Raw genomic sequence first — 14,443 nt, forward strand, 5'->3', positions numbered from 1 at the left:
CTTCTTGAATTCAGTCAGTGGGGTCAAATGAGGAGAATATACTTGATTTTGACATCACCTTTGCTTTTAGTTGTAATTTATTTTTATGGTGAAACTCAGGACTGATTTACTAGTAAACTCGCAGAAGATAGAGAGGGATAGCAAAGCTGAACAGTGCTCTGTTTTGGTTTTTTTTGTTGTTGGTTTTTTTTTTTTTTTTTAGTTGTCAGAAAGTCAACTCAGTCGTTGCTATTTTTAATTTGAATTCTTTACTTATGAGTGTTTAGTTGACAGTAACTGGGGGAAAAAGAAAAACCCTCCCATTTATTAATTTTTTTAGAGAAATAGTCCTTTGAAAACTGGAAACCTCAATAAAGCTGGTATTGTGGTGTTAGAGTATCTTAAATCGATGTTGAACATACACTTTTTTTCTTTTTTTCTGTCCAACATAGAAGGAGGCTTTCCTTTGCTTCTCTCAGCCTGGACAGTATAGCTATTGGATTTGGTGTCGGTGTGTGTGGCCAGGGACTGGTTCCTTGAGCTGGACACCACACTAAAATAACAGGCCATGTAAATAAGTACCAGTGGCCCCATGATCAAGCAATTGCTACCTGATACATGCTGAAAATTTTCTTACATATGCAAGTAGGGCTCGGGAAGTTGGATAATTTCTCATGGAAGCAGCTGCCTAGGTCCTCCTGTTGTGACTGTTTCTGTAGCAATAGACTGTTTCTGTAAGGGCCCTTAACATCTATTTAGATATTGCCAAAATTTGGAATTTTAAAGTAACACCAGTTCAAATGCATTTCATATTGCAGAGGTATTAATACGAGGTGCTGCCTAAATGTGCTTTTGTCAAACATCTCAAAGAAAAAACTTTTCAGAGTCCCGAAAGGAGCCACACTTTTCATGTTACTGAGTTTAGCCCTTTTTCTCCTTGACTCCCTGGGCCCCTCCCCCACTTCTTTTCAAGAGTTTGCCAGACTGTGTATCTGCTCACCCCTGCATTTTCTCATTTTCTTTGTTCTTTGCTTGTCTGGTAGAGGTCTGGGGTACCATATATTTCTTGTGTATATATTTTATGGGGCATTATAATACAGAAAACCCTGCCTGCTCTGATTTGTTCTGATCAGTAGTTTTATTTTTCTGTTTATGTATTTGGTCAACGTATCCCCAAGCAAGGAATCCTGTATCCGGGGCCATGTGTGGTTGGTTATTCAGCTTAATGCTGTGCCTATGGGGGTCTTTAGGATAGACCAGGTATCAGAAAATGTTTGTTCTTTTCACCATCTGAGTATTTAAAGACATCCTTGTGTGGGGTTTTTAAACGGCAATAACTCACACTCGAGAGTGGAAAGGCGAAATCATTCGATCGGGAATCACTTGTCTGCTACTTCCCACCGTGGGAGTCTTTGTCACTTGAGAACCAGACTGACAGCAATCTGAACACGAGCGGAATGTCAGTGAACTCACCCTCATGCCCAGCGCCCGGAGTGTACATGGCCATGGTACATAGAAGTGGAAGGCAGGTGCCAAGTGGAAGGCTGAGAAACCCACCACCCGTTTCTTTTCCTTGGGCTGTAGTTGGAATTGTGGGCTCCATCCTCAGACGGCCTCAGTAGCTCTGCTACTTTCATGCTTTGAGAAGTTAACTGATCAGGTCAATACACAGAATTACTTAATCTCTCTCAACTACAATTTCCTCACATGTGAAGTGGAGATTTAAAAAAAAAAAAAGTATTTTACAGGATTGTGAAGACGGAAATGATCAAATACAGTGTTTCGCGTGGGGTAGACTGTCAATATATGGTAGTTCTTAGTAGTGGAATAAGCAGACAGGCATTTAATTTCTATTAATTTTTTTTTCTGCATTTTGTGTACCTTTTATGATTGTTAAAAAAAAAATCAAATGCATTCTATGGCAGAGAGCCCTAACTAGAAATGTGTACCTCTAGGATGGTAATTAATTTTGGTGATTGTTTGGGTATAACTATTTGTCAGTATGATGTTAGGAAAATAGAAAAAGAACTGACTTTAATACCCAGATTGTAATCTACAGCTCTGCAGCACATGGTAAATGTTGGGGGGGGGTTGTTTTTTTTTATTTTAATTTTATTTAATTAATTAATTTATTTTCAGTGGGAGGTGTTTTTAATTAAGAGTATGTTCAGGTCATTTTTCTACCAGTGTTTGTGGTTGCTGGTCACTGGAATGTAAGTGGATTTCCCCCAAAGACTATTTATTTTCTGGTTTCTAATTGATTGGGAAGACGTATTGGCAAAGTGGGTAAGGTCATTTGCCTAAAGGTATTTTTTTTCCTTTAAGCATAATAGGAAATGTGGTCTGCTCGATTAGATTCATAATTGCGCTGTAATCTCGCAAATTTATCCAAGTTTGAACATCCAGTTAGCTGGTTAACCAGCCAGAGTAGAGCTTCGCCGTCCTGGATGGTGACAGAGATAATGAGAGGATTTTGCTAGGAAAGAATTTTAATTGTAGACGAAATTCAGCATGACAAAGGAGAGATCAAAAGAGAACAGTGGTGAAGTTACTTGCTGTTCAGAAAATTTGTTCTACCCTCCCTTGGTGCTCTCTTAGCCTATTTTTCTTAATTGTACAGGAACAGCTCAGATTTATTTTTCCCTATTATTTTGAGTATTGAGATTTGATCATTGGGGTAAATGGAGTGATTTTTTTTTTTTAAGTTTCTAAAAGTATGGAAACCTAAACATGCACATTGTCCATGAACTTACTAAATATTTTTAGAATACTATCTGAATTTTTCAAGTAGGAGAAATCTGCCTCTGCAGATTGCTTTTAGACATAATATGAGGGATCTTTAAGGCAATTCAAAGCATTTTAAAAATGAAGAGTCTTCTCATATTGAGAACTGGTACTTCTAGGATTGAGCAGTAGTCATTATGTCCTGTCTTCTGATTATTGAATACTAGGAGAAAACAATGTCACACAACAACAGAAATTGTATTTTTTTGTTTGTTTCTTTCTTTCTTTTTATTTTTTTGCTCAAATGTGTTTTCTCTTTAACCTCAGAACTCAGGTGTTCGTTGTTTGACTAGAGTGTGCACCATCTAACTAATGAATTATGTTATTAACGATTCTATTTCTTTCTTTCCTTTTGCCATTTTCCACCATTCGATGGACTCAATCCCTAGCGTTGGTCAAGTCGGAAGCGGTTAAGTGCCAGCAAGGTAAATATACTTGTTTATTTTCTTTACGTCATTTGGGGAAATTTCATCTTTGTGGCAATACACATGACTGGTATTACCCAATCTTTATGCATAGTAACAGAATTCTTTTCTTCTCACTATTGCTACTAATCAGAAGGAAACAGCCTCCCTTTTAAATTTCACTTAAAAAGGGCATAGCCAGATGTTTGAACTTAGACATGTGTTCGTGGTGACATTTTTTATGTACCAACCATGTTAGAATGTTACACTTCATTAAGCCTGGATTATTTGGAATATAGTGCTGTTAGAATTAGTCCTTTAGGAAGTTATATACCCCTAGATGGAAACTAGCTTTGGTGTTGTAGGGGCAATGAAAAGATTCATCGAGAGGAATGTGTGGTATATTTTATAAATCTCTCTTGTATTAGTCCTATTTTTCTGTTTATTACCTTCTTTGCTGAAAGTTTCTTGAAAGATTTTTTCATGAAGTACCGGTGATTTTTTTTTTTTTTTTAACATTGCTGGTATCTTTTTAAGCAATCATAAACTGTTGTCCAATTTGTAAAAGCTCTCTGTGTACAAGGTAAGAAGACACTGTTAATCTATCTGGTTATTAAATCAGTAAGTCCTAGTGACTACATGTCAACAGTGATGTGAAGATAAACAAAACCAAAAAGTATTTGTAACTTTAATGTTGTTACTCTGCTACTTTTTAAGGAGATGTGGAGGTGACTGTGATGTGTGTGTGTGTGTGTGTGTGTGTGTGTCTGTGTGCCTGTGTAAGACAGAAAGAGGCAGAATTGTCCCCTAACTAGCACTAGTCATTTGGGAAGAAAGACAAACTTTCCAAACCTTTTTTAAAATCCAGAGGACTCAAAGCCCACCTCTTACTAAAATGTGTATCCTTTGCATTTTATACGCTCTAAAAATGACCATGATAAGTTGTTTTGTTAACTAGTTCACTTAGTTTACAAGACTCTTTTTTTCCCTTGTGTGTGTGTTTTTTCTGTTTTTGTTTGTTTGTTTAAGAAATAAAATTAAGAGACAATAAATAATAATGTGAAGCTGTCTCAAAAATTCCTCCCAACTTTTGTCTTATTCCTTTATAGTCACTAGAGGGTAGAAGAACATCATTTCTTGCCACAGAAGGGAGCCCGGCTCTTGCTCTCCCATATTAAGAGCTTCTGTAACCATCCGAAGCAGTAAACTTTCCCGGCATGCTTTGGAGAAGCCTGACAAAGCAGTATTTTCTCGTTTATTGATTCTGCCGCTGCACTAAAACACTGGTACTGTACATCAATAACCATCTTTAGTTAGGGAGCTCCGGCCTGTGGAAGAGCTCTGGCAGTTTGTGGGAGAACATAAAGGCTAGAAAGAAAAATTGTGAGCTTGGGGAATATTGGAGTCTAGGGAGGACAGGAGAGGTTATGGGAGAATGACCAAAGGAATGAGGAGGGAGAGAAGAAATGTTGACGGCCTGGATAAAGATATCACAAATACGAAAGACACAGAGGATCCTGGAGAGCAGTATTTATATCTGTATTGCAGACTTGTGTCTTACCACTGAGCTGCTGTGGTTTTTTTGTTGTTGTTGTTGTTTTCCCTCTCGTGGTCGTTTCTAGAATTTTGACTTCAGTGCACAGGGCTGAGATTTAATAAATGCCCAGACCTGGGGCCTGTGTTTAATAAAACTTTCGATGAGTAGAGCTCAATGAATGCCACTCATGATCTTACATGAGGGATGTGGTTTATGTGTTGGTGAAGAATGTCAATTGTTAAGTTGACTTTTTGCTACTTAGAATTTGCAGGTTTTGTGGAGAAAGTGAGGGAGCTTCTAATCTGACTTATGAAAATGATTGCCATGGAAAATCTGTAGGCACGATGATTAACCCTCTGTAAAAGTAGTTAAAATAGCCCAATCAACCTGTCTTGGTATTTTTTAAACTGTAAGCTTCTTTTTTTTTTTTTTTTTTAAGATTTCCATATTATATTTAAAAATGAGGCAACAGAAATTTGACATAGAGATTACTATGCTTTGAGTATCTAAAATTTTACTAGTCCTAAGTAATTATTCTCTATAAAATGCCATTGACTTTTTCACCTCAATCTTAGTCTTTTAATGGCTTAATTTTATTTAGGTAATTCCCTCTTAAACCCCACAAGTTTATAATTTTGCACCATCCAAAGGGGCCCAGAATGGCATCCTCTCTTCTAAAGTGTTTCCTTACTCTATTGACCTTAACCATAATGTAGTAAATACGAAGAGATTGCCTTTAACAAAGTAGGTTTTGGTTTCACCCAGAGCCTCTGTTTACCTCTGTTTAACATGAGAATTGAGAATCTGATTTAACGGGGGCCTGAATCATTTAACTAGCTCTTTTTAGATATTTATTTAGATAAGTAGATATTTATTTTATTAAATAGATATTTATTTTTTTTAGATAAACAGATATTTTAGATATTTAGATATTTATAATCTTTTCTGTGAAGAGATCTGTTTCCAAATCTTACTCTCTTTCTAACACATGTGACACATAGAAAATTAACAACAGTGACTCCTCTAATATCAGATAGTTTAATGGAGGAAAAAAAAAAACCCCATAATGATAAAAGATGGAACTGAGAAATCACTGACTGTATTCAGAAATCCATGCACAGCACCCACACCCACACCCTCTCCCTGTGCTTTCTTTGGGCCTTTGCTGGTCCTGTGGCCAACCACAATTCCCCTTTCCTAGAATAAATCTTGATTTTTTTACATAACCCATCTTTTGACTATTGGTTTATACTTGGTATACCAGTAATCCGAAGTAAGAGACCTGACCTACACCACTTTTATGTATGAAATTAGTTCACTAGTGGTGCCCGTCTTTGGGCTGTTCAGCTTCATATTCTTGTAGCTTTGTTCTTCTCTGTTATTACAGAGGCTGATAACCACAGGATATGTTTTCTAGGTTCACCTGTCAGGTGGCCTCCAGCTGACTTTATACCATGAGAGAATTGTTAAGATACTACCAAGTAGGAGAATTTCCAGGGTGTTTCTGTTTTTCCCTCTGTTTCATGTGGTGTCTGGACATGGACCGTATTTTGCCTTTTCTCTTAGACCTGCCATGGTTTCAGCTTCTACCAGGTGAGCTTGACCCTAGTATTGACTTTTCCTGCCTCACTACCCAGGGCTTGCAGAACCTCGGCCTAAGGGCACAAATCCAGCCCTAGGTCTGCGTTTGCAAGTCATGTTGCAATAGAGCTGTACCCATCCGTGTAAGCATTGTCTCTACTTGGCAGCAGTGGAGTGCTGTAGTTGGGGCAGAGACTTAACAGCCTGAAGCCTGAATATTTATTCTCTAGACATTGGCAGGGAAAATTTGTCCTCCCCCCTTTCCAGCCCCAGAGTGTTGGGGAGAGCTTCCTTCTGTTGCCTACTTAGGTTTTCTTAGCCATGTCTGTTTGGTCTCCCAGGCGTCCTATACCTGGGAAAGCAGGTGTTTGCATTATATCCCCTCTATTTTCAGTATCCGTTGTGGTTCTCTTTTCCCTTTGGATTCTGGTGCAACCTAAAGGGGCTTTGTTATTGGCTTTTTGGGATACTTTTTTAAAAAAAATATTATATTTAAATATTTTATTATATTTTATTTATTTTTTTGACAGACAGAGATCACAAGTAGGCCGAGAGGCAGGCAGAGACAGAGAGGAAGAGAAGCAGGCTCCCTGCTGAGCTGAGAGCCCAATTCGGGGCTTGATCCCAGCACCAAAGGCACAGGCCTTAACTCACTGAGCCACCCAGGCACCCTGGATTTTTGGGATACTTTTAAAATTGCCATTATTTTGTAAGATTCATGAGTCCCAGGATAAGGATTCTTCATGAATTTAGGTCATACCCTCTCTGTTTTCCTTCTGTTTTATTCCTTTGGTCCATCTGTCCCTCTGTTTCTGTCTGACATCTGAAAGGCATTCTATAAATCCATATAACTATCTCTCTGGGTAGAAAGACCTCTAGGGCCTGTCCTCATTTCTGGGGACCTCAGTCATGCTCAGGTAAGGCTGTGAATCTGTTAGCTCTCTCTAATCACATGTGTGATCCGGACCAGAGAAACAGAGCTGCTGCCTACCTAAGCTTCTCACCAAAATGTCTCCTCTTAGTGACATAAGAGTCAACTTCGGCCCAAACCCTGTCACTGCACACACACTAGGATAGCTGGAATGCTGTCCTGAGGATTCAAAGATGACATGGACTTGGCCGTGTGATTGCTGAGTCAGCAGGAGACAAGACTGTAGGGAGGTAGGGGTATTCAGAGGCCGTGGTTAGACTGTATACCAGTCTTGCAGGTGGGCTGAATGCTGGGGACAGAGAAGGACTGCAGTGAATCTTCGCAAATGAGAGGGAGGAAGAAGTAAATTGAGATACGACCATATAAAATAATGTGGCCCATCCCCAGGGCTTCCAAAGCATTTATTATCAAGCTTCAACCAATTGGGTTTTCAAAGTAGAGCCCCTAGGACCAGCAGCACCAGCATCCCCTAGATATTGTTAGAAATGTGAATTTGTGGCCCACTTCACCCTCCCAACATTGCGGACCTCTTGAATCAGACACTCTACGGATGGACCCCACAATCTTCCAGCAAGCCTTGCAGGGGATTCTGAAGCACGTTCAAGTTTGAGAACCACTGGGGTGGACTTGGGTGTGACGTGGGGTGTTAGGAAGAGGAGGAGACAAAGCTAGAAGCCACAAGACAAAGCTGCCAAGTCTTAGGTAGGGCTGGAATTAGTGTGAAGTGAGTGCAGTTCCCAGCATGCAAAACGCCCAAAGATACTCAGGGGCCAGCCCTGCCATTGCAGAAGCCTAAGAGTGAATGCCTTGCTTGCTTTGCTGTAGAGGGAGGTATGGCGGATCCTGGATAGGGATGCCCTTGAAGTACTGTACCTGAAGGAGACACATAGAAATGGGGAACACAAAAGGGAATCCAGAAATACTGCAAACTTCATGTTACTACATACGTGCATAGTATTTAATGTTGAACTTCCCAGGGGTTAGGGTGAACAAGAAAATTTTGTTCACCCTATCAGGTGGCCTTCTTTTCTTTTTCTTTTTCTTTCTTTTTTTCATTTTCGTTTTTAAGGGTAGGAAATGTGTGAGAAGCATTTTCCTGGTCCTAATCCCTGAGAAGTGGGTATTTATAGAGTGTATCATATTTTTTCAAAATCTTTATTTTTTTATTTTGGAGTGCAAAATGAAAAAAATGTTAAATTTCATGGAAGGCTTTTCTAGCTGATGTATCTGTACAACCTGCAAGTTATTCATTATCCTTGGGTCTATAATCTAGTTCTCATGTACAAGTATAAATCTCATGGTCCATGTCCATGTCCTTGTGGGAAATTTAAAAGGCTTTCTTTATGTCCTGACGCAGAGATTTTTTTGTGTGGTTCTAAGAGAATTTATGCCTACAGGATCCTCTTCGGCTGATGTAGGAAGCTGCCAAGAGGAGCTTCTTTGGGAGTCTGTTGCACAAATGTATGGATCTTCTCATGTCATGTTATAAAAGCTGTTGACAATGAGCAGTTGTTTTACATGTGGGGAAAAAAAAAAAAGCTTGGAAGGGCTATTTCAGGGAAACCTCTTACAGACTGAATGTTCTCCCTTAGCTTCTCTAAGCAATGCCAACAGAGTTGAATCTTGTTTTATTGTTCACTTAGCTTACAAAGTTAGTTAATTTTTTTCCCATGCATTTGTTTCCACGGACACCTCTTTTCTCACAATGACTTAGGAAAAGGAACTAATGAGACTCAAAATAGGACACATTAGTGGCGTTAGGACACCTATTTTTATACTTTTGTAACTGAGATCATAGAAAAAGAACCCCCACGGTATTCGGCACCTAGTTAGGTATGCCTTCCTAGGAGGATGTTGTACACATATTTTCCCGCTGCCCCTCTTTTTTGTTCCTATCTTTTAAAATTTGGTTGGTATTTTGTCCCACCCAAGGGGGTGCTTTGGATACCTGTCCTGTGGTGTTGGTCGGCGTGGTCTGTTCCAGACTTTGGCATAGACCGTGGTCACGTTGCTTTTGGCGATTACAGGCTGTGGCCCCAGTTCCTGGTTGGATGCTAGACCGCATGCTACTCCTTTCAAGATGTCTTTTTTACTCCTAACCCTTCTGCCATCCTTCCTGGCCCACAACAGAGAGGATGTACCTTGCTGACATGCCTGTCATTTCTGGGCTTTCTTCTGCAGTCCTGCCAAGAGGCTGGGATCCACATCACCATCTCCCCAGTACACCACTTGGCCGAAATCCTCCAGAAATGCATGTGGCCAAGACATAATCAGTTTTGTATATCCCAGGAATGATAGTCGTTCACTGTTTTCCGAGCCTGTGCCCAGATCACAAACTTGTGACGTTTCTCCGCAGCGCTTCCCTTCACCTTTGCTCCCTTTTTTTAACCCTTCCTTGTCCCTGGGATTGTCATGACTCAGAAGTAAATTGTGCCTGAAGCTTTTCATTTTTCTGAAAGTCCATGTTTCTTTCTTTCTTTCTTTTTTTTTTTAAAGATATATTTATTTGAGAGAGAAAGAGAGAGAGGGTGCGTGAGGGGAGGAGAGGCTGCGGGAGAGGGAGAGAGAGAATCTCAAGCAGACAAATGGCTCCCTGCTGAGCGTGGAACCTCACGTGGGACTAGATCCCACAACCCAGAGATCAGACCATGACCTGCGCCGAGAGGTCAGGTCATGGTCTGAACCATCTGAACCATCCAGGTGCCCCGTGAAAGTCAGGATGTCACTAAGTTAAATATTGTACCTCGTATTCACTGGTCATAACGAAAGTGTGAGTTTTGGGTGGAAGTCACGATTTCTGTTCAGAGGAAGGGTGTGGGTTTGCTGGGGTGGGGGCTGAGGAAGAGCGAGCGCCTATGAATGAAGCAACATAGAAACAGTGAAGTGTTCCGATCCTTAGGGAGGAAGGAGAAAAATAACAAAACCCTGATGTACTATATTTTATCCTTTATGTTGGCTGAGAAATTAGGGTCAGGACCCAGAAACTTTGCTCTATCTACTGGTGTCTGTTTCAGCGCAGGTGGGGTGGGCTTCTCCTTTGATGGGTCATTTCCTTCTCTCCTTTCACATTCCAGGCTGCATTAAGATGACAAATTTCACTTATAGGCTCAGGCACAGACGTGAAAACCTGAACTATGGAGTTAGCTGAGTGAGTGCAGGGGAGTGGATTTATTGTGGGGAGACAGGGATTGTTTGAAGAGCACAAAAGACTTGGGGAGCCCAGGTCTGCATCAGAGCACACAGAGGATGGGCTCTTACCATGCTCGCCCTTACCCCAACGGCTCCTTGCTTAAGGCTCATCGCTTGTCTCAAGGCTGAAGACAAATACATGTTAAAGTAATTAAGACACTTCTTTAAAACACCCCCACCCCCCAAATACATTGCTCGTAGACAAAACTTCATTTGGACATAACCTTGTAGTGGCTTTTGCAGAAAGGTCGAGGGTAGTGTGAGGAGGATAAAGTCCTTGAGTTCTTTTTCTATCTGGGAACTCTGCAATAAATAGTTCACTTTTCCTACCCTGCCTTTAGTAAGGGGGGGAAAAAATCTTGGACGGCAAAGACCAAGTCCGTCACATCAAACATGACTGCGTTAAATACTAAAATGTTCAAAGTCCGACTGAGATAGATAAAGGCTTTGATGGAAAGTGGATATTTCCCAGGGACATTACAAGCAATAATCCAGATGTTATGGTGTAATGCAACGAGTGTCCGTGGATAGATCAGGAGCTCCAGCCAAGCCGCGCCTGATGTAGGCCTTTGCCTTGCCCTCCCATGCTGTTCTGCCATATGGAACCTATCTCTCGGCCCCCTTAATAACCAGCTTTGGATTCCATTTTCACAGAGCTCATAGAGCTAAGTGGGGCTGTTTTATGGACAAGTTAGATAGAAGCCTTTCCAAGATAAACATCCAATTTGAAATTAGGACATACCGAGCCACAAAATTATTTTAGGGCATATTTCATGGAAGCAGTGCCATTTTTCTTAGGCAGTTGCCAGACTGTAGGATGCCCTTTGATCCCATGTGGACATTACTCCCTTCTTTATAAAAAGGATTTTGAAATAGTTGCAGTGTTTAGGGAGGAATATATCTGTCGGAGCTTTGAAGCATGGCCATGGGACAGGTCATGGTTTAGCTTCTTGGTTGGCAAGTCAAACTTTCAGAAGAAAAAAAATTTAAAAAAGAGAATTGTAGCAGGATATACGAATCAAAACCTCATATTCCTTTTAAAGATAGAGATTTTTCAGCCCAGGTACTTAATAAGGTATAAAATATATTCAACGTATCCAGCTGTATATGGCCACATTCAGAGTTACAAACGCATATGCTTATCTGTTCACATATGTGTCTATTTATATGCTGTCTTTTTAGTAACTGTAAAATTGCTTAACTTTAATTATTTTATAAAGATTTGTTAGTGAATATATTCTATGTACAACCGAACTGGAAACAGAAGTTAAGAAAAGATCGTCCATGTTCTCCCAAGGACAGGGATTTTTTTTTTTTTTCCTTTTGAAAATCCCAGTTCTGTCTCAGCACCTCCAAAACTCGTGTGTGTTGTGTGTGTGTGTGTGTGTGTGTGCACGCACACGTGCGTGCCTGTGCCTGCATCTTAAGAGAAAAGCAACACAGTTGTGAAGTTTGAGAGTGTAGATTTCCTTGAATGTGTTTTGTTTAAAGGTAGTCACAAAAGGACCCGCCAAATGGTTGGGGTGGCCCTGCTGTATCATTTTTTAAAAGTGGTGGAGTGACGTGTTGGATGAGGTAAGCTGGGATATAATTAATATGATACTGACATACCATTTGTTGTGATAAATTGTGACTAACTGGTGTCCAAGCAAATTGGTGTCTGAATGATCTCGAAGATATATTGAGCAGATGACAGGGAATGAATATATAGTGTTAGAAATCCATTGCTTTCCTGTGATACTTGATGCCATTTACATTCTTCAGTCCATTTATTTCTCCTTCAAATAAAGCGGTCTGTGCTCGTACCATTTCACGTATCAAGCGGCAAACATAAATGAACTCCGCCAAATAATGCCATGTGCGGAGCGTGCGGGGATCCTCATTCTGGCAAACTCACCGTAAAAAAGACATGGTTGAGACCTTCAGGGACATGTGCATGGGTGCTGGGTATTTCACGACAGTAAGGGAATTATGATTACTTTTGTGGAGTGTGATCATGGCGTGGTGCTTATGGAAAAACAAATATGGATTTTTGCTTTCAAATATTTCAGCCAGAGAGAATGAGGGAAGGGATACATGAAGTCAGATTGGCAAAAATGTTGAATCAGATAAATAAGTACGTAGAGATTTATATACCATTCTCTCTGCCTTTGTGTATGTTTGAAAATTTACATAATGGAAATTAAAAATAAACAAAGTGTGCTTGTCCTCTTTATAATTTAATAATAGGCAATGTTTGCTTTTTTCTATATTGTTTAAGGGGTATGTGAATGTGCATGAGTAATATAATTTAGAAAAGGAAAAAAAATAAGTTAACAGTTACTGAATCTCTACTGGATCCCAGGCACCGTGCTAAGTGTTTTCTATGTCTTTCCCCTCCCTGCAGATCTGCAGAGCTCATTTGCCTGGTTAGCTGATTGCAGCAGGATCAGGAGTTGTGAATCTCACGGTGGTGCCGGGCTTTTTAGTAGTAGCCTAAGGAATACGGGGAAGTGTGGACAGATTCAAGTGTGAAGGATAAATTCAAAACCATTATTTCTAAGTACCCGCAGGAATTTTATTTCCTTGCAAGCAGTGCCTTGCTCTTCTCTTCTCTGATTCCCAGAATGCTTTTCCTCCCTTCCTACAATTAAAATAGCAGAAGGCCCCGATTCCTCCCCAGGAGCACATCTGGGTGGGAGTAGAGGCCAGCGCCAAGCCCAGTGTTGCTCCCAATCATCCTTCACTGTATTGTTACAAGTCCAGGGCTCGAGAAGGAAATCACATAACGGTGCTTGCAGGTTTGCAAAATCAATGAAGACTCGTAACACTTTGACCAGTCAGGGAGTGCTATTCCTAATCCCATACTGAAAGCTGGAATTCCTGTGATCACCAAAGTCACACTCAAGAATTATCAGCAAGTTTATATGTCATCTTCCTTCTCTGCTTTAGTCCTCTTTGATACGTAACCTGCGGCTCTCAGAGTCCCTGAGAAAGAACCAACTCTGGAATGGGATTATAAGTATAACGTTGTTGGAAGGGAAGGATGTCGCAGGAGGAAGCATGACAGAGATGTTTGTCCAGTTAAAACTGGGAGATCAGAGGTATAAAAGTAAGGTAAGTTCTGTCAATTGCTTAAGAAGTACAAGACCTTTCATAATAAAGGAACTGAAAAAAAAATGTTTTTCACTTTGAATTTCACAAGAAGAGGGGAAATTTAGTTTTAGCCCTCGTAACTTAATTAGGAGCATTCCAGACAACAGAAGAATTATAGAGCTGTAGTCAATTAATATACCTATTGGGTTGCTTAGCATAATTTATTTTAATATAGTAACTGGAGTAGAGAAAATTTATTAAATAACAGATTTGGTTGCATGATTTATTTTCGTTTTGAAAATAAGCAAACATTTCAAAGATTGCAGGAAAGGGATAACTAAATATTTTCAAAATCCTACAAAAATAAAATCATGAAATATATTTGGGTGAAAACACTTGAGATAATGAAAAATATTTTTAAAATCATATACTCTTTGCTTTCTCTTACTTGTTAGTATTAACACCAAAATGGATATTTGATGCTGGTTACTGTATCTTTTTTTTAAACTGAAGTATTAGTGATTTGTTTTGAACAAAAGTAATGATATTTTTAGCTGCCTTTAGAACTCAATCATCTTACTCTCCTGAAACAAATTCAACTTAATTTTTAATCTTAGTAATTTGGTGTGGTTTTTATTTCAAAAACCGTAGTCTCCAAACCATGTTAATGAATTCGTTTTGCATAACTGTCAGACAGGAATATTTCCTAGGTTTTTATGGGTTGGGGGAACGAGGGTACCAGAAAGTTAAGTCACTTGCCCAAAGCCACATAGGAAAAAAAAAAAAAAAACCCTGAAAAACCAAAAATCAAAAACAAACAAGCAAAAAAAGAAAGCACTGGTGGAAGATTTTGAAAATAGACCCCAGGATATTTATAATTTGGGCTTCCAGTGTAAAGAACATAACACATGCAGACAGATGTAGTTGGGAAATGATTTGGAGAGCAAAAGATTGTTTCTGCTG

At 39.7% G+C, this 14,443-nt stretch overlaps 1 protein-coding gene across 10 annotated transcripts in view; it reads left to right on the forward strand.

The window, feature by feature from the left end:
- The window catches only part of MCTP2 (multiple C2 and transmembrane domain containing 2), a 237,680-nt gene that overhangs the window by 94,699 nt on the left and 128,538 nt on the right, over positions 1–14,443 (forward strand). For 9 of the 10 annotated variants that reach the window (XR_006603939.1, XM_045070813.1, XM_045070814.1 and 6 more), the window contains 2 exons: positions 3,153–3,188; positions 13,337–13,501. Coding sequence is in view for 8 of the 10 variants with exons in the window: in XM_045070813.1 (XP_044926748.1) it covers positions 3,153–3,188; positions 13,337–13,501 (201 nt within the window). In the remaining 2 variants the exon portion in view is untranslated. Of the gene's footprint in view, positions 1–3,152; positions 3,189–11,986; positions 13,502–14,443 lie in introns of those variants that run through there. The other variant, XM_045070821.1, reaches the window with a different exon arrangement.

The sequence above is a fragment of the Mustela putorius genome, unplaced genomic scaffold, assembly GCF_011764305.1.
Source record: "Mustela putorius furo isolate JIRA1106 unplaced genomic scaffold, ASM1176430v1.1 tig00003972_pilon_pilon_pilon, whole genome shotgun sequence".
NCBI classification, from domain to species: Eukaryota; Metazoa; Chordata; class Mammalia; order Carnivora; family Mustelidae; genus Mustela; species Mustela putorius.